Consider the following 26,447-nt stretch of genomic DNA (forward strand, 5'->3'; position numbering starts at 1 on the left):
AGCACGGGGTCCGATCCCTATTCCAGCTAAGGTAGACTAGGGCCTGCCTCCTTGCTCTACCATGTAGCCTAAACACAGCACAAGCTGTGACCCTCGAATAATTTATGCTGCCTGAAGAAGAGAAACCATAATTCCCTTGCTTGCAGGTATTGTTTCCCAACTGCAAGAGAGAGCTGTACTCTCACTAAACCTTAGGTTAATTAGCCTGCAGTAGATAAGGTGCCAAGGTGTCAGGTACCAGCTTTCAATCAAAGCTGACAGGCTGCATTTCAAACTAGAAAGGACAACCGCATTCATTTTTTAATATACATATATTTAATTGTAAACATCAACATTTTTATCATCCTACAAAACCTAGGAATTGGCGTACTGTATAAAAATACAACCATTCTGTGCCACATATAGAAAAAGGAGCAACACTGATATACAGAGAGATGTCAACAAAGACCATATCAGCAAATGACACAAGAAAAGTTCACTGGAGAGATAGAAATATTCGGGCTGTATTCTACGATTCTGATTCTATGATTTGCATTGAGGAATTAAAAACTGATTTTCTGGTCATTGCTGTAAGCAAAAAATAGTCAACAAATCACTGAGCCTTTTTTTAAGATAAGAATTGAGGTTTAAAAAATGGTGCGGGGAGCACTGTGGTTTTTAGTAATGAAGGGTATCTAAGATGTTTAAAAACAGGATACATGACTGGATGATCCAATCAGTTAGGAAGGAGCATACGCTCTCTGATTGGGTGTGAGTAGGTGGGACATAGTGAAGATGGTCAGCTCAGGCATCCAATGAGGAAGCATGATTGGATTTGATGACACCTCCTGGAGTATATCCAATCAGATTTGGTGACGCTAAGCAGAGGGGTGACACTTAAACCAAGCTTGTCACCTCCTCTTTTTGCTACAACTGCCAGTGGCCAGAGTCACTGGATAATCACCAATTCCGAACTGCTCTATTGCTGGAGTTTAGGACCAACTGTCCGTTTTCCTTTGGGGTAATCGATTGAAAGTCTATAGCAAGCCGCTCCACTCATGTAATGCCCCTCATACCATCTCTCGTCACTTGTATCGGGAATGAGAGTTGGAGGTCAAACAGAAAGTAGGGTCGGAAAAAAAGAAAGACTTGCATTTTTATAGCGTTTTCATGACCAGCGCACGTCTCTGAGTGCTTTAGAGCCAATGAAGTACTCCTGAAGTGTAGGAAACATGGCGGTCAATTTGCGCACAGCAAGCTCCCACAAACAACAATGTGATGATGGCCAGATAATCCGTTTTTGTGATGTTGATTGCGAGATAAAGATTGGCCAGGATATCGAGGATAACTCCCCTTCTCTTCTTCGAAATGCCATGGGGGTATTTGACATCTACTCACGCAGGGAGGTTGAGGCCTTGCTTTAATGTCTCACCAGAAAACAACACCTCCCAAGAGTGCAGCACTCCCTCAGTATTGCTGTGGAGTGGCAGCTTTAATTTTTGTGTTCAAGCTATGGAGTGGAATTTGAACCCAGAACCAACTGAGCCATGCTGACATAAAAAGGCTATGATCTAAGAGTTAGGGTTTTAAAGGAGGCCTTAGGAGTACAGAAGATAGATAGTGAAAGTGATTTGGAAGAGAATGCCCAAGAAATGTGGTTCTAGAGTGTGGAGAGAATAGGGTTGAGCCGTAATCCAGAGGAAAGGGAAAAGGTGGAGTGGGCTGGAGAGGATACCAGAGATTGTAACTTCATGATCAGCCATGACCTCATTGAATGGAGGAACAGGCTGAGGGGAGTGAATGTTCCTCTCTAACTGGTGAGATTTGAAGATAAAGATGAAAGATCCTGAAATGGAGCTTAGAGGAGCCAGCAGAGTTTGAAGTGGGACTACAGAAAACAACATGATGGCTGTTGCTGGGGAAAGAAATTAAGGAGAGCTTCAGTAGTCCAGTCACACCTTCATCAGCCCCATGAAAGTGGAGTCTTTCTCCATGATAATGTTTGCAGAGTTGCGAGGAATCACCAGTTCTATGATGTCCCCTTTCTGTAGTTTATAGATACCTTCAAAAAGAAAACATGAAAAATATATCACCTTCGCTGTACAATAGTGTAGATGCATTTCAGGGAAGCTACAAGGGAGAAAGGAAGCAGGGTTTTCTGATAGAGTTCGACAAGGAAGATTGGGAGGAGGCTCGGTGCAGCATAAATGCTGGTATTGACTGGGTGGGCCAAATGGCCTGTTTCTGTACATTCTATGTAATTCTGTATCAAACTATGCTGCTGGGAACAAAGGAGTGGAGGTCTTATGGCGCAGTGGGTAATGTCCCTGTCTCTGAGCTAGAAGCTGCAGGTTCAAATCCCATCCCAGGACTTGATGGCCAAGGAAAGTGTGTTCATAACATGGCCAAACAGACATCAACTTGTAAATCTTTCTAACACATTGCGGATGCAGGCAGTAAGGGTGGGAGTGATTCCTAGTCAGCCATGTGAAGGAAAGAAATTGGAGCTCTACCGTCACCATCCGTAGCTCCAGGCTACAACATGCATGTATTGCATGTAAAAGTGTAAAGCTCAGGCTCCTTGGAGAGCTGACTAGCTTAGTTGGCTGGATGGCCGGAGTGGATCAGATTGGTGCCAACACCAGTGGGGTTCAATCCCCATTCTGGCTGGGCTGGATTCCAGACCTTCCTCCTTGCCCTACAGGTCATGGCGCAGTGGGTCAGAGCTGCCTTTGTGCAGAGAGCTGAAGAAGAAGGAACTGGAGGAGGCCCGTTCAGTCCCTTAAGCCTGTTCTGCCATTCAACACGATCATGGCTGATCCCCATATCTCCACCTTTGCCCTGTATCCCTTAATGACTTTGGTTAACAACAACCAAAAAATCGCAGATTTAAAATTAACAATTGATCTAGCATTGGTTTGCCACTTCTGGAAGAGATTTTCATGGTTCTACCACATTTTTGTGTGTAGAAATGTTTCTGAATGTCACCCCGATACTAATTATACATCACCTATTCCTAGATTCTCCAGCCAGCGGAAATAGTTTCTCTCTAATTACTCGACCAGTTCCCATTGAAATCTTCAATCAAATCAACTCCTTAATCTTCTAAATTCCAAGGGATTCCGAGTTTGTGTAACCTTGTGTAGTAATTTCACTCTTTGCATCCAGGTTTCATTCTGATAAGACAAAACTGTCTAACCTTCCTAAGATGTGGTGGTGCCCAGTATTGAACACAGTGCTCCAGCTGTGATCTATGGTGTTTTGCAGACACTCTCAGTGCAGTGCTGAGGGAGTGCTGCACTAGCAGAGGTGGCGTTTTTTTCAGTTGCAATGTTCAACCGTCTCCCCTCTTGGATGGATGTAAAAGATCCTTTGGCGCAATTTGAAAGGAGAACAGGAGAGAACAGGATCCAATGTTTATACCCAAACATCATCGCTAAAAAATGTCGATTATCTAGTGATTTGTCACATTTACAGCGATGTTTGTGGGATCTTGCTGTGCGCAAACTGGCTGTATTTCCTATGTTACAGCAGTAACTACACTTCAAAAACTATTTAAGTGTTTATAAAATGCTTTGACTCCCTGAAGTTGTGGAAGAAGCTGGAGAAATGCAAGTCTTTTTTTTTGATAGCCTTAATGTCCAGTAACAAGAATTGATACAAACAGGTTAAGATTGTGGCACTGTTGGTTGTGTTTAAGACAACTAATGCAGTTGATTGAGTAGATAGAGAGAAACTATTTCCTCTGGTTCAGGGTGGGGAGATGTCAGGAAGCACTTCTTCACAAAAAGGGGAGTGGGAATCTGGAAGTCCCCTCCATCCTGCCAAAACAAAAGCTGCTGGGTCTAGGTGCAGAATTTTACGCCAGGACTAGGGCTGCAAAATTCAGTAAGCCATACAAAAGTCCATTGACTTTGGCGGGAGTGGAAAATCCCACTGGCGGGATTGTAAATCTCAAAACTGACATTGGTAGATTTTTGTCAGATAAGGGGATTAATGGTTACGGAACCAAGGCGGGCAGATGAGTTAAGATGCAGAGCATCTAAGGAAGGCCTGAGGAGGAGTGCATCAAAGGTTCACTCGATTGATTCCTGGGTTGAGAGGGTATGAGGAGACATTAAGTAAGAATGGACCTATAATTATCCAATTTAAAAGAACGAAAGGTGATTTTACCAAAATGTTTAAAATTCTAAGAAGTTCGACAGGGTAGATGCTAAAATGTGGTTGGCCGGAGAGTCTAGAACATGGCCTCAGTCTCAGAATAAGGGGTCGACCATTTAGGACTGAGGTGAGGAGAAATGTCTTCACTCAGAGGGTTGTGAATCTTTAGAATTCTCTATTCCAGAGAGCTTTGGATGCTCACTCATTGAGTCTCTTCAAGATTGAGATGGATAGACTTTGGATATTAAGGGATATTAAGGCAGAGGACTGGTGAAAGATCAGCTATGAACTTTTTGAATGGTGGGGCAGGCTTGAGGGGCTGAATGGCCTCCTCCAGCTCCCATTTCTGATGCTGTTATAATAGGGTTTGGTGCATTACAAGTCGATACTCAGTGATGTTTTATTATGATAACAGCTATCACTGACAATAATTTAAATGTACGCTCAGAAGAGGTGCTTAAGGAAAGAAATTTTTAGCAGAGAACTCACATACCATTAACATGGATATTTCCACCCGATTGTTGAATTCTGAGCTCTCTCGATGACAATTTGCTAAAACAATGGCCGGGATATTCCGGCCCTGCCAGCGGCGGGCATTGTAGCCGTTGGGATGGGAAAATTCGGAAAGCAGCTGGCCGCTCTCCGAATTTTCCCATCCCGCCCATGGCAATGCACGCCCCTGCCGGGGCCAGAACTCCAATCCCACCCCCACCGACCATGTTAGTCTAAAGCTGCAAGTGGGCGTTTTGGTATCATACAGATTTAGACAATCCACAGGAACAGCAGAAGGTGAGACAAGATGGACAGAGACAGCCATTAGTGGTCCTCAGGGCATTTTCCCTCCGACAACCAGGGAGATGGTGTGAATGGGCCCGCTCCTACACTGGAACACAAGCCAATAGCAGAAGAGGGGACTTGTACTTACCTGCACTGTAGCAGGTGTTGAAAGGCTGTTCCTCTGGCATATTCTGCGTGCATCTGAGCAGCGTCTCTCCCTCCTTCTGCCTTTTCTGTTCCTTCCTCTTCACGACGTGACCCATGACGAACGTCTGGTCCTGATACAGGACCTGGGCAAAGAGGAAAAAATGTTGGAATAGACCAGTCAGCATTGGAGTTATACAAAGTCCCTTCCCACCTCCCATCCCCATCAGAGTCCCTAGTTATAGTCCAGTGTGACTTTCTGTACCCCCTTCTCAAAAGAGGGAATGACAACATCACCAACTCCTGCTCACTGATGGGCCAGATGTGGAAACATTGGCCTGTAGCAATATTTTTCCTTTTCAACATCTACTCAAGTCCCCTCTTGAAAGTATTGAATCTGCTTCCATCGCCCTTTCAGGCAGCGCACTCCAGATCTCAACAGCTCGCTGCGTGAATAAAATTCTCCTCATCCCCCCTCCCTGGTTCTTTTGTCAATTATCTTAAATCTGTGTCCACTGGTTACCAACCCTCCTGCCACTGGAAACACTTACTCTGTATTTACTCTATCAAAGCCCCTCATCATTTTGAACACCTCAATTAATTCTCCCTTTAACCTTCTCTGCTCTAAGGAGAATAATCCCAGTTTCTCCAGTCTCTTCAACTGAAGTCCCTCATACTTGGTACCATCTGGTACACCCTGTCCAAGGCCTTGACATTCTTTCTACAACGTAGTGCCCAGAATTGGAGGTAATGCTACCCTTTGCCATTGTACAACAGCAAACAGAGCAGGGAGTTTGCACAGTTTGCTGACCAACAATCCTCCCTTTCATTTCCTGCAGAAGCTCAAAGTCATTCACTAAACATGAACTGCTTTGGATCATCCATCAACAGCTGGCAATTCATTCATTCATTCCTTCATTCAATCATTCATTCAGTCATCCATTCATTCATACATTCGCTTATTCATACATTCACTCATTCATTTATTAATTCATTCATACGTTTGTTAACTCACTTGTTCATTCATTCATACATTTGTTCATTCACTTGTTCATTTGTCTACTTAGTAATTCATCTACTCATTCATTCATTTGTTCATTCTTTCTTTATTTCTTTTCTTCCCTCATTCTCTCTTTCTCTCTCAAGCTCAGCTCAACCTGGGGCAAGTTGCTTCACCCATCTCTAACCAAAGCGCCTGGCCTGAGCCTCTGACTGCTTGCAGGATGCAGCCCTCTCCATACCTGGGTATAAATGAGATAGTAACCGTTCCCTTTAATGGCGATGGTACTGTTGTTCTGTTCAAAGGATTCCCCGGTGTGTAAGGTCTTCTGCCAGTGAATAATGGTGCTATCACCTACATGAAGCATCGGGGGAGGGGGAGGAGAGGGCATGGAAGAGAAAGCACATTACCATTCAGATAAATATTATCAACTTTCCTCCAGTCTCCCTCTGTATCTACCCTCCTCTCCTCAATCACTTGGATGTCTTCCTGTACCTTACTCGTTATTGAGAAGCCAGGTTAGTGAATAGTGCAAGGCAAGAACAGTAGCTGGCATCACAGCCTAGCCCAATCTTGTCCCTGGTTGTTATCTATGCACCTCCACTTACCACTGGGGCATCACTGGATATTCTACATCATGCTGCACCTGTCTTTCCTTGAGCTGAAGTGCCCCCATGTAAATCACCTTGAGACACTTCACCCCGGCCTCACTGTGCAGTCTTCCCCTCTGGTCTACCACATGGCCCCCCTCCCTAACCCTTAAATCCAACACACTCCCCTAGCATCATGGAATGTGGGAACAGGAGGAGGCCATTCAGCCCCGCGGACCTGTTCCGACATTCAATTGGATTTCACAGAGTCAGAATTGTTAGGGCGTAGAAGTCTGGCCCTTCCTGTCTGTACCAGCTCTCCAAATGAGTAATTGACCCAGTGCCATCACCCCCACCTTCTCCCCATAACGCTGCACATTCTTCCTTTTCAGATAACAACCCAATTCCCTTTGGAATGCTTCAATTAAAGCTGCCTCCACCACACTCTCAGGCAGTGCATTCCTGACCTTAACCATTCGCTACGTGAAAAAGTTTTTCCTCATGTCTCCATCACTTTGAAAAGATTTTCAAATTATATATTCAGACAATATAATTGGCTGATCTGCGTCTTTACTCCATCTACCTGCCTGAGCCCCATAACCCTTAATCCCCTTACCCAACAAAAAATCTATCAATCTCAATTTAGGATTTTCTAATTGATCCCACCCTCCTCCCTCCAAAGTCTCAACAGTTTTTTTGATAGGGACAGTGTTCCAGATTCCCATTCCCACTGCAACCCCTCCCTCATTTCCCTCCCCTCTCACTCTCCTCCACCTTCCCAACCCCTCTGCACCCTTCTCTCCCTACTCCTCCCCATCCTCTGCCTCTCCTCTCTTTCTCTCCCTCTCCCCTCCCCACTGTCCCTCCCTCCACCTTCCCACCATTGCTTCCCACCTCCGTCTGCTTCTCCTCTCAACCCCTTCCCTCCTCCTCCTCCCCCCCAACGACTGTATCCCTCCTCCCCTGTCCCCTCCTTATTCCCTCCCACATGCCTCCCCTCCCCCTCCCAACTACCTCTAACCTTCCCTCTCACACATCCCTGATGGAATTTCTAGAGGTTCCATGGATGATACAAGGCTCTGGAATTTTGTTCCCTGGGACTAATGCCCCTCATTTTGTTCATGACTGTTGACGGTTCAGCCACCTACATATCACAGTCATGTGACTCACCCTGTGCTCTGTAAGAGGATGGGACCAGGTGGATTAATGAGTTTCTTCCTGTAGGTAATGAGAACAAGGATCAGTTATGGTGATTATAGTAGGCCCCGCAACCCCTCACCCCTCCTGTGGCATTGCTTACAATGAGTTGGGATATTAACAAACCAACCACACAATAAGACGGTGTTCAAATCCCTCTATGGCCTCCTTTCTCCCTAACGCTAACTTGAACTTGAATATCACTGAGAAAAGAGATTGCTGAAGCTTCTTGGGCTCATCAGCACAAACCCAAGAATGCCAAATTTCAAATGATCACAACAATTTATACTACAGGAGAAAAGGGTGCTGATAGGTCAGCAAATTGACTCTGATTGGCCAACGTGTTGCCATGGAGAAAGCAACGGGGTATGATAGGCACCCTTTTCCCTTGTAGCATAAGTTGTTGTGATTGTTTGAAATTTGGCAATCTTGCATTTGTCCTGATGAGTGCAAGACAAAAGCTTCGACAACATGTCTTTCATTTCAGCGCTAACTCTAACCTCCTCAAGTCCTCATTGAAGGGATTGGAAGATAAGAGTGAAGGAGTATAACTGCAATTGTACAGGACTTTGGTGAGGCCACACCTTGAGTACTGGGTACAGTTTTGGTCTCTGTACCTCAGGAAGGATTTACTTACCTTGGAAGGAATGCAACAAAGGCTCACCAAGCTGATTCCTGTAATGAGAAGATTGTCCTATGAGGAGAGGTTAAGTAGATTAGGCCATATATTCGCTAAATGAGAGGTGATTTCATTGAGACATATAAAATTATTAAAGTTAAATGCTGGGAGGACGGTCTCACTGACTGAGGAGTCTAGAACATGGGACACAATCTCAGACTAAGTGGTCAGCCATTTTACATTGCGATGAGGAGCAATTTCTTCACTTAAAGGTTCTGAATCTTTGGAATTCTCTATCTCAGGGGGGCTCAGTCATTGAGTATATTCAAGGCTGAGATCGATGGATCTTTGAATACTAAGGGAATTAATATATAGGGCGGGAAAGTGGAGTTGAGTAAAAGATAAGATCTAATTGAATGGCGGAGTAGACTCGAAGGGCTGAATAGACAAATTCTGCTCTAATTTCTTATTTAGAATCCTTTGAGATCTCTGTGTCCCTCCAACAGTGACCTCTCATCCATTCCCTGCCCCAGTCTTAGACCCACCATTGACATCTTCAGCTGCCTGGGCCCTAAGCTCTGGAATTCCTTCCCTAACCTCTCGATCTCTCTCTCCCTCTCTCCCCTCCCTTAAGAAGCTCTTTAAAACCTACCTCTTTGACCAAGTTTTTGGTCACCTGTCCTAATATCTCCTTATGTGGCTCAGTGTCAAGATTTTATAATCGCAACCGTGAAACGGCTTTGTGGAGGGGGTGGTGTGGTTTACCACGTTGAAGGCGCTATATAAATGCAAGTAGTTGCTGCTGTTTTAATACAGATTTTATCAAGCTGTATGTGAATTCCAGGATATGGTGAGTTACTTAAACGGAAATGGCCACTCATACTCAGTAAAGAGATGGACTGTCTGCACAGATTAAAAGCTCGCCTCTCTACCTCAACCCAAGAGTAGGTCCATCTGGGCTGAATTAGTTTGAGGGACAGTTTCCAATACCAGAGGAACTTTAGGAGCTGCGAGAACATTTGTAAAGGACTGGCGAGATGCAGATTTGTTGACATGTTAAGCATGGACTTGCGTTTCTATGGCACCTTTGACAACCTCAAGACGCCACAGAGCACTTTACACCCAATCGAGAACTTTTTGAGGTGTAGTAACCTAGGCAGCGCAGCAGCCAATCAGTGCACAGCAAGCTCCCACAAACAGCAATGTGATAATGGCCAGTCAATCAGTTTAGTGAAGCAAAACCCTGCATATGCTGGAGATCTGAAATAAAAACAGAAAATGCTGGAAAAACGCAGCAGGTCTGGCAGCATCTGTGGAGAGAGAAACAGAGCTAACATTTGAAGTCCGTATGCCTCAGACCGAAGAAGGGTCACACGGACTTCAAACGTTAACTCTGTTCCTCTCTCCACAGATGCTGCCAGACCTGCTGAGTTTTTCCAGCATTTTATATTTTAATCAGTTTTAATGATGTTGGTGAGAGGTTAATATTGGCCCCAGGACACTGGAGAGAACTCCCCTGCTCTTCTTCAAAATAGTGGCTGTGAGATAGCAGAGGGGCTTCTGTTTAACTTTGCATCTCACAGGCAGTACATCCTAAGAAGGATTTAGACAGGTTAGGAGAATGGGCAAAGAAGTGGCAGATGGAATACAACGTGGGCAAGTGTGAGGTCATGCACTTTAGTAGGAAGAATAGAGGCATAGACCATTTTCTAAATGGGGAGAGAATTCAGAAATCTGGAGTGCAAAGAGACTTGGGAGTCCTAGTCCAGGATTCTCTTAAGGTTAGCTTGCAGGTTGAGTCGGTAGTTAGGAAGGCAAATGCAATGTTGGCATTTATTTCGAGAGGACTAGAATATAAAAGCAGGGATGTGCTGCTGAGGCTTTATAAGGCTCTGATCAGACCACATTTAGAATATTGTGTGCAATTTTGGGCCCCGTATCTCAGGAAGGATGTGCTGGCCCTGGATAGGGTCCAGAGGAGGTTCACGAGAAAGATCCCAGGAATGAAAGGCATAATATATGAGGAACATCTGAGGACACTGGGTCTATACTTGTTGGAATTTAGAAGGATGAGGGAGGATCTGATTGAAATTTACAGAATATTGAAAGGCCTGGATAGTGGACATGGGGAAGATGTTTCCATTAGTAGGAGAGACTAGGACCCGAGGGCACAGCCTCAGAGTAAAGGGAAGACCTTTTAGAACAGAGCTGAGGAGAAACTTCTTTAGCCAGAGAGTGGTGAATCTATGGAATTCATTGCCACAGAAGGCTGTGGAGGCCTGGTCATTGAGTGTATTTAAGACCGAGATAGATAGGTTCTTGATTGGTAAGGGGATCAAAGGTTATGGGGAGAGGGCGGGAGAATGAGGTTGAGAAACTTATCAGCCTTGATTGAATGGCGAAGCAGACTTGATGGGCCAAATGGCCTAATTTCTGCTCCTATGTCTATGGTCTTATGCAGCAATGCAGCACTCCTTCAGTGTTGCACTGGGGATGGGGGGGTGTCAGTCTATGGTATGTGCTCTCAAGCCTTGGGAGTGGGACTCGAACCCACACATCTGTACACAGTCCCTGAGATTGATACAAAACTCCTGAGATTTATACAGTCTCTGAAATTAGTACACAGGCCTTGAGATTGGTACACAATCTCTGAGGTGTGTACACAGCTTCTGAGATCGGTACACAGCCCCTGAGGTTTTTGACACAGTCCCTGAGATTGGTACACAGCCCTGAGGTTTGTACGCAGCCCCCGAGGTTTGTACACAGCCCCCGAGATTAGTACGCAGCCCCCGAAATTAGTACGCAGCCCCCGAGATTAGTATGCAGCCCCCGAGATTGGTACCCAGCCCCCGAGATTGGTACATCACCCCTGAGATTGGTACATCACCCCTGAGATTGGTACACAGCCCCTGAGGTTGGTACACAGCCTCTGAAATTGGAACATGGCCCTTGAGGTTTATACATTCTCAAGCTGATACACGGCCCAAGGTTGGTACACAGCTCCTGAGTTTTGTATACAGCCCCTGAGATTGGTACACAGCCCCTGAAATTTGTATACAGTGCTTGAGATTGGTACACAATTCCTGAGATTGATACACAGCCCCTGAGATTGGCACACAGCCCCTGAGATTGGCACACAGCCCCTGAGATTGGCACACAGCCCCTGAGATTGGCACGCAGCCCCTGAGATTGGCACACAGCCCCTGAGATTTGTGCACAGCCCCTGAGATTGGAACGCAGTTCCTGAAATTTGTACACAGCCCCTGAGAATGGTATACAGCCCTGAGAATGGTACACAGCTCCTAAAATTGGTACACAGCCCCTGAGATTGGCACACAGCCCCTGAGATTGGCGCACAGCCCCTGAGATTTGTGCACAGCCCCTGAGATTGGAACACAGTTCCTGAAATTTGTACACAGCCCCTGAGAATGGTATACAGCCCTGAGAATGGTACACAGCACCTGAGATTGGTACACAGCATCTGAAATTGATACACAGCATCTGAAATTGATACACAGCCCTTGAGATTGGTACACAGCCCCAGAGATCTATACACAGCCCCAGATATCTGTACACAGCCACTGAGATTTGTACACAGCCACTGAGATTTGTGCATAAACCCTGAGATTGGTACACAGTCTCTGAGATTGGTACACAGCCCCTGAGGTCAGTCAAGGTCTAAAGCCCTGTCCAGTCCCGACTGACAGACAGTGAAAGAAAACGAGACTAAAGACTCTTATGCTCACTTCTCTGTTTGTGCCTCCACTTCCTCTCGGAGTCTCGTTCCACACGGAGTGCTTGCCGCTCTGGTTCTCTGTTGTGTGAGCAAGCAGAATGCGTGGGGTCCCAGAGCCGAGGTGTGGATGAGACGTAGCCAGGTGGCTTTGTGTTAGCCAACGCAGGGGAGACCTGTGGGTAGAGCCAGGGTCAGAGGGTCATTCCAAAAACACAAGGTCAACAGGTGTAGTTTGGGCCTCAATTTCTGAGGGAGGTAATCCAGAAAATTCCCAAATTGTACAGCACAAGACAAGAGACTTTTTAATATGACCCCCTCCTCTTTTGCAGCATCGACTGCTGTCTGGGACTTGGTCTAACCAGATCTCACCTCATAGTCCCATTAAGACTTCAGTGTTAGCTGTGGCTTAGTAGGGAGTACTCTTGCCTCTGTACTAGAAAATGCCATTGATTTATGTCCCACTCCAGAGACCTGAGTACATAATCCTGATCCCCCCCCCCCCCCGCCCACCCAGTGCCTGTACTGAAGGAGTGCTGCACTGTTAGTGGTGCTGCCTTTCAGATGAGGTATTGAATTAAGGTTGCTGTCTGCCTTCTCAAGTGGATGTAAAATATCCCTCTGTCACCATCTTGAAGGAGGGCAAGGGGAGATCCCCCTGGAGCCAATGTATGTTATTCAATCCACATCAGATTAAAAAAATGGATTATCTGGTCGTTATCACAGTTGTGGGATCTTGCTGCGCGCAAACTGGCTGCTGTGTTTCCTACATGACTACCGTGAAATTTCAAAAGGCGCTTCATTGGCTGTAAAGCACTTTGAGGAGGTAAAAAGCAAGTTCTTTCCTTCAATGCTATTTGCAAGTTAACCACAGGGGCTTCATCCGCATTTGACAACTGCCCCTGCTGCTCTTGAGCCTTGTCCAGTTGGCTTAGACTCAGCATTTAATCTTTTCGGGAATTGGAAGAGGAATTTATATTGAGAAATCGGCCTTTGGCAGCCTACTGCTGGCTAGAAGGAATGAAGGGTGTGTGGGGGGTAGGGCTGGCCTTGGCCAGAGAACCACAGACACTCAGGCACAGGCTTTAGCAATCCAATATCCTCAGAGATCAGCTGTCAAATCCTAGAGCCCTACGAAGAAACAAGAGACAGAACATTCTGGAAATACGCCAAGGGTCGGTTGTCAGCCTCGCAAAGAAAAATTAGGGCCAAGTTAGTGTTTGATCAGAGCAATGGCTTCTGTCCCTTTACTGGCTTTGAGGATTCTCTCTGAAGGATGTGAACATTGAGCAACTGGACAAAAATACTGCTTCCGATGGGAAATTGGGAGAGTTAAAGGGGAAGATGCAGAAAGCCATATGCTTTCTGAACAGAAAGAGAAACAGAGAAAAGCCTTGCGCAAAGTCCTGTTCACTCCCTGTAATGCTGACAGGCATTAGTGCCTGGTCCAGTAAGGCCTCCATTTTAACATTCTCGTCCATGTTTTTAAAACCCCCAATGGCCTTGCCCCCACCCCCCCCCTCCACCCCCACCAGCACCACTTCCCTCCCTAACTCTGTCCTCCTCCAGCCCCCGATAATCCGCTGAGATCTCTGCACTCCTCCAATTCGGGCCTCTTGAACACCCTGATTTCCATCGCTCCACCACTGGCAGCCAAGCCTTCAGCTGCCTGGGCCCTAATCTCCGAAATTCCCTCTCGAGACCTCTCCACCTCTCTCTCTCCTCCTTTAAGACGCTTCTTAAAACCGACATCTTTGACTAAGCTTTTGGCCAACTGTCCTAATATCCTCTTATGTGCTTTGGCGTCAGATGGTGTCTCAAGGCACTCCTGTGAAGCATCTTAGGACGTTTTATCATGCTAAAGGTGCTACACAAATGCAGGTGGTTGTTGCATTAACTTCCACTAAGTTCTAACCCTTAACTTGGTGCCTGTTATTGGCTCCGTGACATCCTGAGGATTTGTTAAGAATCGTAGAATGGTAGAAGACAGAAGGAGGCCATTTGGCCCATTGTACCTCTGCCAGCTCCTTGAAAGAGCTATCCAATTAATCCCGCTCCCTCCACCCCCCACCCCCAGCAAATGTTACCCCTTTCGTGCGCAGTGACATTGCCACGAGTCAAACTCGGATGACGCAAAATTCCAGTGATGTGGAAGCTGTCAACCGTTCCCGCCGGCACAATACCAAATCCCGTAAAACGATGCCAGTGATTAGTCAGAATCCTGCACTGATAACTCCTGGTGAACTTGACCATGCCGACCAATCAGGGCAGAGTTAGAGCACATGCCACACGCGGTTCACCTGCAGTGACGGAGGGCTGGACCAATTCAAGACAAGGCAATGACATCGTCTTCCGCGGTGTAAGTGGTGAGGGTGTGGCAGCAACGACGGACGACTGGCTCCACAGCGGCCCCGCCCACGTCCTGAACGCGAGACATTTTTAACGCGGGCAAAACCAGATCGTTCCACCGCCTTTCGCCAGAGGCGGGCAGTCCCGTCAGCCCCGCAATCGCAGGCGGAGAACGCTGTTCAGCCGAGGAGGCCAGTGACCCTGAAGAGTGTGAGGAATGCCCGCCCAATCACCTGCCTGTCTCCCTCGCCGATGCCACCAAGGCCGGAGAGACGCTCCGGGACTTCACACCGCGGCGCAAAAGCCTGAAAACATGTTTGACCTTTGAGACGACATGGCTGACTGTATCGCACATGTCTGAAGACATCACACTAAGCAGAAAAAAGGATGACGGAATTCTTCTGGAACGAACACGTGACATTTTTCAACGCAAAGCTCCGGCTTTTCACAAGGTCAGGCCATTGTAACGTGTGAACAAACTGAATAAAGACTTTTTCACACACTTCCTCATTTATTCTGTTTTCATTTAGCATTTGAATCCATTGTTTGTGACATAGACCATGGTTGTAGGCATATCGGGTTACATAGCGACACATTCATGGGAGGATGCCTTTCCGGCCATCACAAAACTCCACTTAACATGGATTTGTGGGCAGATCCCCCAAGGATTCAGTTCATCAGAGTTTCATTGTGTATATATATTTATCCAGTTCCCAATGGAGGATTACTATTGACTCTTTCAGAAAGTGGTTGCGGAAAATGTTCCGCTGGAACTCAGTCTTTTCCTGAAATGTTTTGGCCTTCACTGCTTTATCCAAATGCCATGAGACAATCCATGTTTGCCTAATTTCCTGGCACCAGCCCTAAACTTTCCTAATAACTCAGAGATTGTGTCCATTGGCTCATCAACCCTAGGTCATATTGCAGGAGGTTTCATCATGTCTGGCCTCCTCACCCCCATTCTCATCCCATTGGTTGCCTGATATGTTTATCCCCATGGCACCCACAGCCAATCGGAACATGAATACACTCCTCCTTGCCCAATTGGATTCCTCTTGACTCTTAGTCAAAAGGTCATTCTCCCCTGAACCCCACAACCCATCCAACATCTCATCTCCATCACTTTCATTATATAGAATTTATAGAAACAGGCTATTTGGCCCATCTGCTCTGTGCTAGTGTTTATGCTGCACACAAACCATCCCCCCCACCCCCTCATCATCTCACTCCATCAACTTAATCTTCCATTCCTTTCTCCCACGTGTTTATCCAGCTTCCCCTTAAATGGATCTATTCTATTCACCTCAACCAGTCTTTATGGCAGCGAGTTCCACATTCTCACTCTCTAAGTAAAGACGTTTCTCCTGAATTCCTGATTGGATTTATCAAAGCCCATCTTTTCGCCTCCAGAGTTGGTCTCCCCATACCCCCATCCCACCACGCATGCTCTCACACCCACACACCCAAACACACAAAGGGAACCATCTTCTCTATGTCTAGCTATCAAAAGCCTCCTCCTCTTTCAGGTACCTCACCCTACGAGGGTGTTGGCGACCATGGACTTCCAATGGATTGGTCCATGATGACGCTTGGCAAATACTGCAGTGGTTTCCCATTGCCTTCTGCAGTATGGCTGACCAAGAAACTCTACCACTCTAATCACCTGCCATCAGGGGTATTTACAGGCTGATCATCAACCTGTCTGAGCACGTCATGCACTCACCTTCCATGGCCATCAAGTCCTGGGGTGGAATCGTCCACTCCCATTGGCGGTGTGAGCGGACAATATGGTGGGAAGGCCAAAAATCGGTTTCACGTGAACCAAGTTCGCGATCGTCCACTGTGCCTGTCAATGGCGGGCCACGTTTCCTGCCGCCCAGCATCGGGAAGGCCATTTTGATGTAGTTGCATCTCATCATCGTACCTGCCTGTCAGAATCATCCCCCGATGCTGGATCATCTGGGCACATCGGTATGTGGCACCGCTCACCAGCCCCAGGCTTCGCAGGCAGCACCACATCACTTTAAGGGGGGCTCACGGGCAGGTCTCTACTTACCAGACCAGCTGTTAGGCCGGGTGGCTTTTCAACAGCTGCGGGACTAGGGCTGTACTGGGGAAGGGGGTGCGTGTTGATCTGTGCAAGCGGCCTCAAGATGGAGATGAGGCCAGATGGAGGTGTGAGGGTGTGTGTGAGAGAGTGAGTGGTGATGTCCCTTGAGCTGGCAGCGAATGAGATGCCAGTGAGTGGGTGATGGGCTTGTGAGTTTACAGTGATGAGGTGGTTGCCTTAGCCTGGCGGCACGGGCGAGATCATTCATCTTCTTTCTGCACCGGAAGGTGAATCTCTTCTGTGCAGTGTTGGCGCTGCCTCCCAAGCCAGAGTGGTGACACCGATGGGCCTCCTGCAGCCACAGCGGAGTCCAGGACACTGTGGCACAGTGTCCAAAAGGAACGTGTCGGAAAAATGGTGGGCTGAAGTCCTCTTGCCTTTCGGGGCCGTGGGTTCTGTGCAACAGTCCAGGGCTTCAAGCATTGAGAGCGGTGCACACGGCTGTACTTGACCTGAGGAAGTGAGGAGGCGACAGGAAGCTCAGCAGCAAAACATCATGTTTCCCATAACTTCAATAATGAGGTGGGAAGGGGACTATACGACGTGAAAACCCACCATTGCAGCTGGCAGGTTTTACATGCCTGCTACCGCACTTAGTGCGATTCTGGGACAATTACGTCCCTGCAGTGGGACTCAAACCCAGAGGTAGAGGTGCTAACCACTGCACCACAGGACCTCTGATGTATCAAAAACAATCTGTTAAGATATGTTCCTTATTGTTATTATATGCGACGTGCAACACTCCCCACAAGATTAATCTTTTATTTCCCGGATTCTCCAGGAGGATGAGCATCAACATCAAGGATTCCCATTGACCAGGAACTGAACTGGACCAGCCATATAAATACTGTGGCTACAAGAACAGGTCAGAGGCTGGGAATCCGGTGGCGAGTGACTCACCTCCTGATTTCCCAAAGCCTGTTCCCCATCTACAAGGCACAAGTCAGCAGTGTGATGGAATACTCTCCACTTGTCTGGATGAGTGCATCTCCCACAACACTCAAGAAGCTCAACACCATCCAGGATAAAGCAGCCCACTTGATTGGCATCCCATCCACAAACATTCACTCCTTCCACCACCGACACACAGTAGCAGCAGTGCATACTATCTACAAGCAACTCACCAAGCCTCCTTAGACAGCACCTCCCAACCGTATGACTGCTACCACCTAGAAGGACAAGGGTAGCAGACACATGGCAACACCACTATCTGGAAGCTCCCCTCCAAGCCACACACCATCCTGACTTGGAAATATATCGGCTGTTCCTTCACTGTCGCTGGGTCAAAATCCTGGAACTCCCTCCGTAACAGCACTGTGGGTGTACCTACACCACTGCAGCGGTTCAAGGAGGCTGTTCACCACCACCTTCTCAAGGGGCAATTAGGGATGTGTGATAAATACTGGTCTAGCTAGCAATGTCCACATCTCATGAATGAGTTAAAAATAATTAACAGCTCCTTATTCTGCGCCACACCCCGCGATTCTCAGAGTTCAGTTTGAAAAGCGGCGCTTCTTGGGTTAATGCCAGCCTTTTGATGAATAAAAATTGAAATCAGCAAAGAGAACCACAGCGTTTACATCAGGAATTGTCAGAACAAAGGCCCCATTAGTTTAATGCATTCGTCACTGTGTCACCGCAGAACGTTCTAGCACAAGTGAGAATCACTGGAATGGACATTGCCAGTGTGAAAAATCATCAATTCCCTTGCTCCCCAAATAAGGGGTCACAAATCCTCCAATTCTTCCCTGGAGTCTTCATTAATCTCCAGCGAGCGAAAGTCTGAACTGGGAAACACGTTGGAGCCTTTAAAAAAGAATTTCACCTTCTTTTTTGAAATTTTATTTGAAGATTTTCACCCCACCGTCACAAAAGAATTCGGGGATGGGATTAAAGAGACGGTTTGGCTGAGCTGAGAATCATCCAATCAGGTAGCAAAGAGTCTACTTGCCTTCCGACTGGCTGGCGGAGGACCGGTCTCTTGAGCGGCCAATTGTGTGGGGGGGCGGGGTTGGTTGGAGATTGAAGGTCATAAGGTCAAACCTCCATGACTGGTTCAACCAAAGTTGGCATCCTTTGTTTCTTGCTCATTTTTTCTACCAAATGGTCATTTAAAAAAATTCTTTCATGAGATGTGGGCAGTGCTGGCTAACCCAGCGTTTAATCCCCATCCCTAATTGCCCTTGAGGCGATGGTGGTGAGTTGCCTTCTCAAACCGCTGCAGTCCATGTGGTGTAGGTACACCCACCGTGCTGTTAGGGCAGGAGTTCCAGGATTTTGACCTAGCAACAGTGAAGGAACGGCCAATATACTTCCAAGTCAGGATGGTGTGTGGCTTGGGAGGGAACTTCCAGGTGGGGGTGTTCCCTGGTATTTGCTGCCCTTGTCCTTCTACGTGGTAGAGGTCGTGGGTTTGGAAGGTGCTGTCGAAGGAATCTTGGTGAGTTGCTGCAGTGCATCTGGCATGTGTGGAGCTTCTTGAGTGTTGTGTGAGCTGCACTCAAGAAGGCAAGTGGGGAGTATTCTATCACACTCCTGACTTGTGCCTTGTAGATGGTGAACAGGCTTTGGGGAGTCAGAAGGTGCATTACTCACTGCCATGATGCACAAATTTGGCTTTGGATCTTGATCTCCACATGCTATTGTGGAAGGCCAACAGACTGGTGAGGAGGGTTAACCTATCAACCACCATTGGCTGAGACCCAAGACCTCTCCTTTACTGTCAGCTTGTATAACAATGCTGTCACATTTCCAGGCATGCTTACTTGCACACCCGGTAGTAGTGTGCACTGGCTACCCTGGCAGAACTATCTAGCCCATTAAGTACATCCACCAATGCCCCATGTCCTAACTCAAACCAATTCCCGTCACCCCTGTTGTTGCTGACCTATCCTGGCTTCTGGTCCAGCAATGTCTCGAATTTAAAATTCCCACCCTTGTGTGCAAATCCCTCCAACATCTTGCCTCCTCTCCATCTCTGTAATCTCCTCCCAAGTCCGACAACCGTCCGAGATCTCTGTGCATCCCCGATTTCCATCAATCCACCTTAGAAGCTCCTCAAATGAAGCCATATGGGTAGAACTTAAAATCAAAAAAGGAGCAATCTCATTGCTGGGAGTGTACTATAGGCCCCCAAACAGTCAGAGAGAAATAGAAAAGCAGATATGTAGGCAAATTTCAGAGAAGTGTAAAAATAATAGGGTAGTAATAGTGGGGGATTTCAACTTCCCCAACATTAACTGGGTTAGTCATAGTGTACTAGGTTTAGAGGGAGCAGAATTCTTAAAATGCATCTAGGAGAGCTTTTTGAGCCAGTACATAGAAAATCCTACCGGGGGGGGGGGGGGGGGGGGGAGGTGTCTGTGTGTGTGTGTGTGTGTGTGTGTGGTGGTGGTGGTGGTGGTGGTGGTCCTGGACTTAATTTTAGGGAATGAAGCCAGGCAAGTGGTAGAGGTATCAGTGGGGAAGATAATGCAGATAGTGATCATAGCTCTGTTCGATTCACGGTTGTTATGGAAATGGGCCAGAAATCCGAGTTCTAAATTAGGGGAAGGCTGATTTTAATAAGATCAAACATGATTTGGCCAGAGTGGACTGGGAGCAGCTACTTTTAAGTAAATCTGTGTCAGAGCAGTGGGACTCATTCAAGAAGGAAATAGGGAGGGGACAGGGCCAATATATTCCAGTAAAGACAAAGGGTGGGACTAACAAATCCAGGGAAGCCTGGATGTCGAAGGATATACAGGATCGGATAAAGAGAAAAAGGGAGGCTTATGGCAGATACCGAGGGCTCAAAACAGCAGAAGCCTTAGAGGAGTATAGAATGTATAGGGGGGAACTTAGAAAGGAAATTAGCAGAGCAAAAAGGGGGCATGAAAAAACATTGGCAGGTAAAATAAAGGAAAATCCAAAGTTATTTTACAAGTACATTAAGAGTAAGAGGATAACTAGGGAAAGAGTAGGGCCCATTAAGGACCATAGTGGTAATTTGTGTGGAGCCAGAAGACATAGGTAGGGTTCTAAATGAATACTTTGTGTTGGTGTTCACAAGTGAGAGGGATGACGTGGGTATGAAAATCAGGCAGAAGGATTGTGATGTAATTAAATAAATTAGCATAGAAAGGGAGAAGGTTCTAAGTGGTATGACAGGCTTAAAGGTAAATAAATCTCCAGAACAAAAACAGAATTACCTGGAAAAACTCAGCAGGTCTGGCAGCATCGGCGGAGAAGAAAAGAGCTGACGTTTCGAGTCTTCATGACCCTTCAACAGAACTAGGTGAATACAAGGAAGGGGTGAAATATAAGCTGGTTTAAGGTGTGTGTGTGTGTGTGTGTGTGTGTGGGGGGGGGTTGGCGGGGGTGGGGGGGGGGGGTGGCGTGGCGTGGGGGGGGGGGGAGGGTGGGGTTGGTGGTTTGGGTGGGGGGAGAGAAGTGGAGGGGGGTGGTGTGGTTGTAGGGACAAACAAGCAGTGATAGAAGCAGATCATCAAAAGATGTCACAGACAACAGAACAAAAGAACACATAGGTGTTGAAGTTGGTGATATTATCTAAACGAATGTGCTAATTAAGAATGGATGGTAGGGCACTCAAGGTATAGCTCTAGTTGGGGTGGGGGGAGCATAAAATATTTAAAAATATTTAAAAATAATGGAAATAGGTGGGAAAAGAAAAAATCTATATAATTTATTGGAAAAAACAAAAGGAAGGGGGAAGAAACAGAAAGGGGTTGGGGATGGAGGAGGGAGCTCAAGACCTAAAGTTGTTGAATTCAATATTCAGTCCGGAAGGCAGTAAAGTGCCTAGTCGGAAGATGAGGTGTTGTTCCTCCAGTTTGCGTTGGGCTTCACTGGAACAATGCAGCAAGTCAAGGTCAGACATGTGGGCAAGAGAGCAGGGTGAAGTGTTAAAATGGCAAGCGACAGGGAGGTTTGGGTCATTCTTGCGGACAGACCGCAGGTGTTCTGCAAAGCGGTCACCCAGTTTACATTTGGTCTCTCCAATATAGAGGAGACCACATAAATCTCCAGGCCTGGATGAAATGTATCCCACCCTGCTAAGTGAGGCAGGGGAGGAGTTAGCAGGGGCGCTGGCAATAATTTTCAGTAGCTCTCTGGCCACAGGAGAGGTGCCAGAAGACTGGAGGACAGCCAATGTGGTACCGTTATTCAAGAAGGGAGGAAGGGATAAACCAGGGAACTACAGGCCAGTCACTCTAACCTCAGTGGTGGGGAAACTATTGGAAGCAATTCTGAGGGACAGAATTAATCTACACTTGGAGAGGCAGGAATTAATCAAGGACAGTCAGCATGGTTTTCTTAAGGGGAGGTCAGGTCTGACCGATTTGATTGAATTTTTCGAAGAGGTGTCCAGATGTGTAGATGAGGGCAATGCATTTGATGTAGTCCACTTGGACTTCAGCAAGGCTTTTGATAAGGTCCCGCATGGGAGATTGATAACGAAGGTAAGAACCCATGGGATCCAAGGCAATTTGGCAAATTGGATCCAGAATTGACTGAGTGGCAGGAAGCAGAGGATGATGGTCAAGGGGTGTTTTTGTGACTGGATGCCTGTGTCCAGTGGGTTCCACAGGGATCGGTGTTGGTCCCTTGCTGTTTGTGCTATATATAAATGATTTAAACTTGAATCTAGGAGGGTTGATCAGTAAGTTTGCAGATGACACAAAAATTGGTGGGGTGATAAATAGTGAGGAGGATAGCCTTAGATTACAGGAGGATATAGACGGGCTAGTCAGATGGGCTGATCAGTGGCAAATGGAATTTAATCCGGATAAGTGTGAGGTGATGCACTTGGGCAGGACAAACAATGCACGGGAATACACTATGAATGGTAGGATCCTGGGAAGTACTGAGGATCAGAGACACCTTGGTGTATATATCCACCGGTCCCTTAAGGTAGCAGGACAGGTGGATAAGGTGGTTAAGAAGGCATATGGGAAACTTGCCTTTATTAGCCAAGGCATCGAATATAAGAGCAGGGAATTTATGCTGGAACTGTATAAAACACTGGTTAGACCACAGCTGGAGTATTGCGTGTAGTTCTGGAATCCGCATTATAGGAAGGATGTGATTGCACCAGAGAGAGTGCAGAGGAGATTTACCAGGATGTTGCCTGGGCTGGAGAGTTTTAATTAGGAGGAGAGATTGGACAGACTGGGGTTATTTTCCCTGGAGCAGAGGAGATTGAGGGGTGACATGATTGAGGTGTATCAAATTATGAGGGGCATAGAGAGGGTAGACAGGAAGGAACTTTTCCCCTTGGTGGAGGGATCAATAACCAGGGGGCATAGATTTAAGGTAAGGGGCAGGATGTTTAGAGGGGATGTGAGGAAGAATTCTTTCACCCAGAGAGTGGAGGGAATCTGGAACTGGAAAGGGTGGTGGAGGCAGAAACCCTCATAACATTTAAGAAGTATTTGGATGGGCACTTGCGATGCCATGGCATACAAGACTATGGGGTTAGGGCTGGAAAATGGGATTAGAATAGCTAGGTACTTGTTTGACCAGCGCAGACTCGATGGGCTGAATGGCTTTTTTTTCTGTGCTGTAGACCTCTATGACACCATCGGTGGCCATGCCTTCAACTGTCGGGGCCCCAAGCTCTGGAAATCCCTCCCTAAACCTCCCCACCTCTCTCTCCCCTCCTTAAAACCAAACTCTTTGACCAAGCTTTTGATCACCTGTCCTAATATCTCCTTATGTGGCTCAGTGTCAAATTTTCGACGCACAGTGGCAGCAGTGTGTACCATCTACAAGATGCACTGCAGAAACTCATCAAGGCTCCTTAGACAGCACCTTCCGAACCCACAACCACTACCATCTAGAAGGACAAGGGCAGCAGACAACTGGGAACACCACCACCTGGAAGTCCCCCTCCAAGTCACTCATCATCCTGACTTGGAAATATATCGGCCGTTCCTTCACTGTCGCTGGGTCAAAATCCTGGAACTCCCTCCCTAACAGCGTGGCGGGTGTACCTACACCACATGGGACTGCAGCGGCTCAAGAAGGCAGCAGCTCACCCACCACCTTCTCTAGGGGGAATTAGGAATGGGCAACAAATGCTTGACTAGCCCAATAATCCCATAAATGAATTTTAAAAAACGCTCCCATGGAATGCCTTGGGGATGTTTTGCCATATCAAAGGTGCTATATAAATGCAAATTCTTCTTGTCATTAATGCAGGCCCGACTGCTCAATCTGAACGGAATGATGTGACGCGAGGGTTGCCAACTCTGGACATATGTATTCTGGGAGGTTTCTTGATGTCCGGCCACCGCCATCCCCGCCATTGGTCACCCAACCTGTCCTTCTTCACGCTCCCACTCCCTGCGGCCAATCAGAAGGGCAGACAGAACCCGTGTTCTCATCAGCCGAGCAACCTGATCTCTTCAACCCGTCTCCAATGGTTTAAAAACTGGTTAAACTAAATGATGGCGGCAAGGTGGGGGGTGGGGGGAGGGGGGGGGAGGTGGTGGTGGTGGTGGTGGTGGTGGTGGTGGCAGCGGTGGTTGGCGATGGAAAGGAAACATCTTTTAAAAGCCCAGTTTGAGTTCTCTCTCCTGGGCTCATCCTTGGCATGGGGATCAATCTTTGATTCCTCGAATATTTGAGGAAATCCTGGCGAGTTGTCAAGCCATAATGGGAGAGCTCTGAGGTAAGACCTTGGGTGGGTTAAAAAATGGTGGGTGATCATAAGTCATATCCCAAAGTTGACTAATAATAAAAAAACAATCAAGAACTTAAGAAATTGTAGCCTTTGCGCTTCTTCAGTGGGTAGAAATTTCTCTATTCATTCATTGTAGAAATTTCTACACAGCCTGAAATACCTCCTTGCTGAAGAAAGCCATTGGGTCCATTGTGACAGGGCTTTCTGATAGACCCCTCTCTGCGCACCCCACTTCCCTGTTCTTTCTCCATCACCCAGCAATGTTTTTCCCTTTGCAAGTATTTATCCAATTCCCCTTGGAAAATTGCTATTAAATCTGCAGCAGCGTTTTAAAAAAATTATATATTTTTTTTAACGGGCTGTAATCATCGCTGGCTGGGCCAGCATTTATTGCCTGTCCCTAAATGCCCCTTGAGAAGATGGTAATGAGCTGCTGCCTTCCTGAACCGCTGCAGTCCATATGGTGTAGGTACACCCACAGTGCGGTTAGGGAGAGAGTTCCAGGATTTTGACCCAGAGACAGTGAAGGATCGGCGATATATTTCCAAGTCAGGATGGTGAGTGGCTTGGAGGGGAACTTCCAGGTGGTGGTGTTCCCATCTATCTGCTGCCCTTGTCCTTCTAAATGGTAGCGGTCGTGGGTTTGGAAGGTGCTATCTAAGGAGCCTTGGTGAGTTTCTGCAGTGCATCTTATAGATGGTACACACAGCTAGCATTTCGCATCGGTGGTGGAGGGAGTGAATGTTTGTGGATGGGATGCCAATCAAGCGGGGCTGCTTTGTCTAGGACGGTGTCGAGCTCCTTGAGTGTTTTAGGAGCTGCACTCGTCCAGGCAAGTGGAGAGTATTCCATCACACTCCTGACTAGTGCCTTGTAGGTGGTGGACAGGCTTTGGGGAGTCAGGAGGTGGGATTCCTAGCCTCTGACCTGCTCTTGCAGCCACAGTATTTATATGGCTGGTCCGGTTCAAGTTTTGGTCAATGGTAGCCCCCAGGATGTTGACAGTGGGGGACTCAGCTATGCTAATGCTATTGAATGTCAAGGGGAGCTGGTTAGATTCTCTCGTTAAGAGATGATCAATGCCTGACATTTGTGTGGCGCGAATGTTACTTGCCACTTGTCAGCCCAAACCTGGATATTGTCCAGGTCTTGCTGCATTTGGGCATGAGCTCCTTCAGCACTCCTCAGATACTGAAACAGTCCATTCCAGATCACAGCAATTTTATTTCCTCCTCACCTCCCCACCCCTCCTGCAGCAACCTATTTAACCCCAGAGTTTGCACTGCTGGATCAAACTCTAATTTCCGCAATGGCATCTGAAAGCTTTTGCTGCAACTTTAGCAAGCCAATCAATAATGAACAGATAATAATTAACCCCATTGAGACTGAGACACAATCAGCTCCTGACCTCTTCCTCTTTCTCAGAGAAGTGGTTTCTGCACGGGGCTGTTACGTCTGGCACTGGCATAGCGCAGGTAGGAAACGATTACAAAACTCACGTCCAGTGACCCGCTGCACTCCTCCCTCAGCCCCTGCAGCTCCCTCCTCAGCCTCGCCACTTCCACCGACTGCAAGACCTGGGCGGCCAGGCACAGCAAGACTCCAGCCAGAGCCGCCACCCCCAAGAAGACCGGCGACACCATCTGCTTTGCCCCTCTGCAGCCAGGCGCCTCTTAACCAGGGGAATAATGAAAGAACGCGCTTGGCAATCTGCTGGAGGAACTGCTGTTTACACTCAAGTGGGAGGGAATGCTTCCAGTGGCCAGGTCACGGTGTAATGAATAGACAGGCTGTCTAGTAGGCAAATAACGCCCCTTGGCACAGATTGGTCATAGTAATGTGGGTCAAGCCTTGATTTGATTTTTTTTTCATTGCTGACATGATGACTCAAGTTGTAAAACGTTACACGGTTGCCAACTCTGATGAACTTTTGTCAACAAAACTTAAGCCCTGGGATTCGGGTGCAAAACTGGCTAAGGAGCAGAGAGCAGTGAACATGATTTGGTTTACCAGACAGGAGGGTTGTATAAAGTGGTGCCCCCCTCCCCTCTTCCCCCCCCCCCCCCCCCCCCCCCACCCTCCATCCTCCATCACCTCCCCC

General features: G+C 47.2%; 1 protein-coding gene across 1 annotated transcript; it reads right to left on the minus strand.

Moving 5' to 3' along the window:
- Nucleotides 1–311: 311 nt before the first annotated feature.
- tnfsf13 (TNF superfamily member 13) lies at nt 312–26,257 on the minus strand. Its single transcript, XM_041178718.1, has 6 exons — nt 25,846–26,257; nt 12,214–12,376; nt 7,822–7,869; nt 6,303–6,415; nt 5,066–5,207; nt 312–2,041 (listed from the first exon to the last, which is right to left on the minus strand). Exons 1-6 carry the CDS (start codon nt 25,987–25,989, stop codon nt 1,932–1,934), a joined length of 720 nt encoding a protein of 239 aa, XP_041034652.1. The 5' UTR covers nt 25,990–26,257; the 3' UTR covers nt 312–1,931.
- Nucleotides 26,258–26,447: the final 190 nt, after the last annotated feature.

Source organism: Carcharodon carcharias, chromosome 33, assembly GCF_017639515.1.
Source record: "Carcharodon carcharias isolate sCarCar2 chromosome 33, sCarCar2.pri, whole genome shotgun sequence".
Classification (NCBI taxonomy): domain Eukaryota; kingdom Metazoa; phylum Chordata; class Chondrichthyes; order Lamniformes; family Lamnidae; genus Carcharodon; species Carcharodon carcharias.

What these genes read in the sequence shown, in the direction of transcription:
- tnfsf13 (XM_041178718.1), bottom strand. Translation starts at nt 25,989, where the DNA reads ATGGTGTCGCCGGTCTTCTTGGGGGTGGCGGCTCTGGCTGGAGTCTTG. An exon ending in GTGGAGGCACAAACAGAGAA is followed by an intron (nt 7,870 to 12,213) that starts GTGAGCATAAGA and finishes CATTACCTACAG; the next exon opens with GAAGAAACTCATTAATCCAC. An exon ending in CAACACCTGCTACAGTGCAG is followed by an intron (nt 2,042 to 5,065) that starts GTAAGTACAAGT and finishes TTCTTTTTGAAG; the next exon opens with GTATCTATAAACTACAGAAA.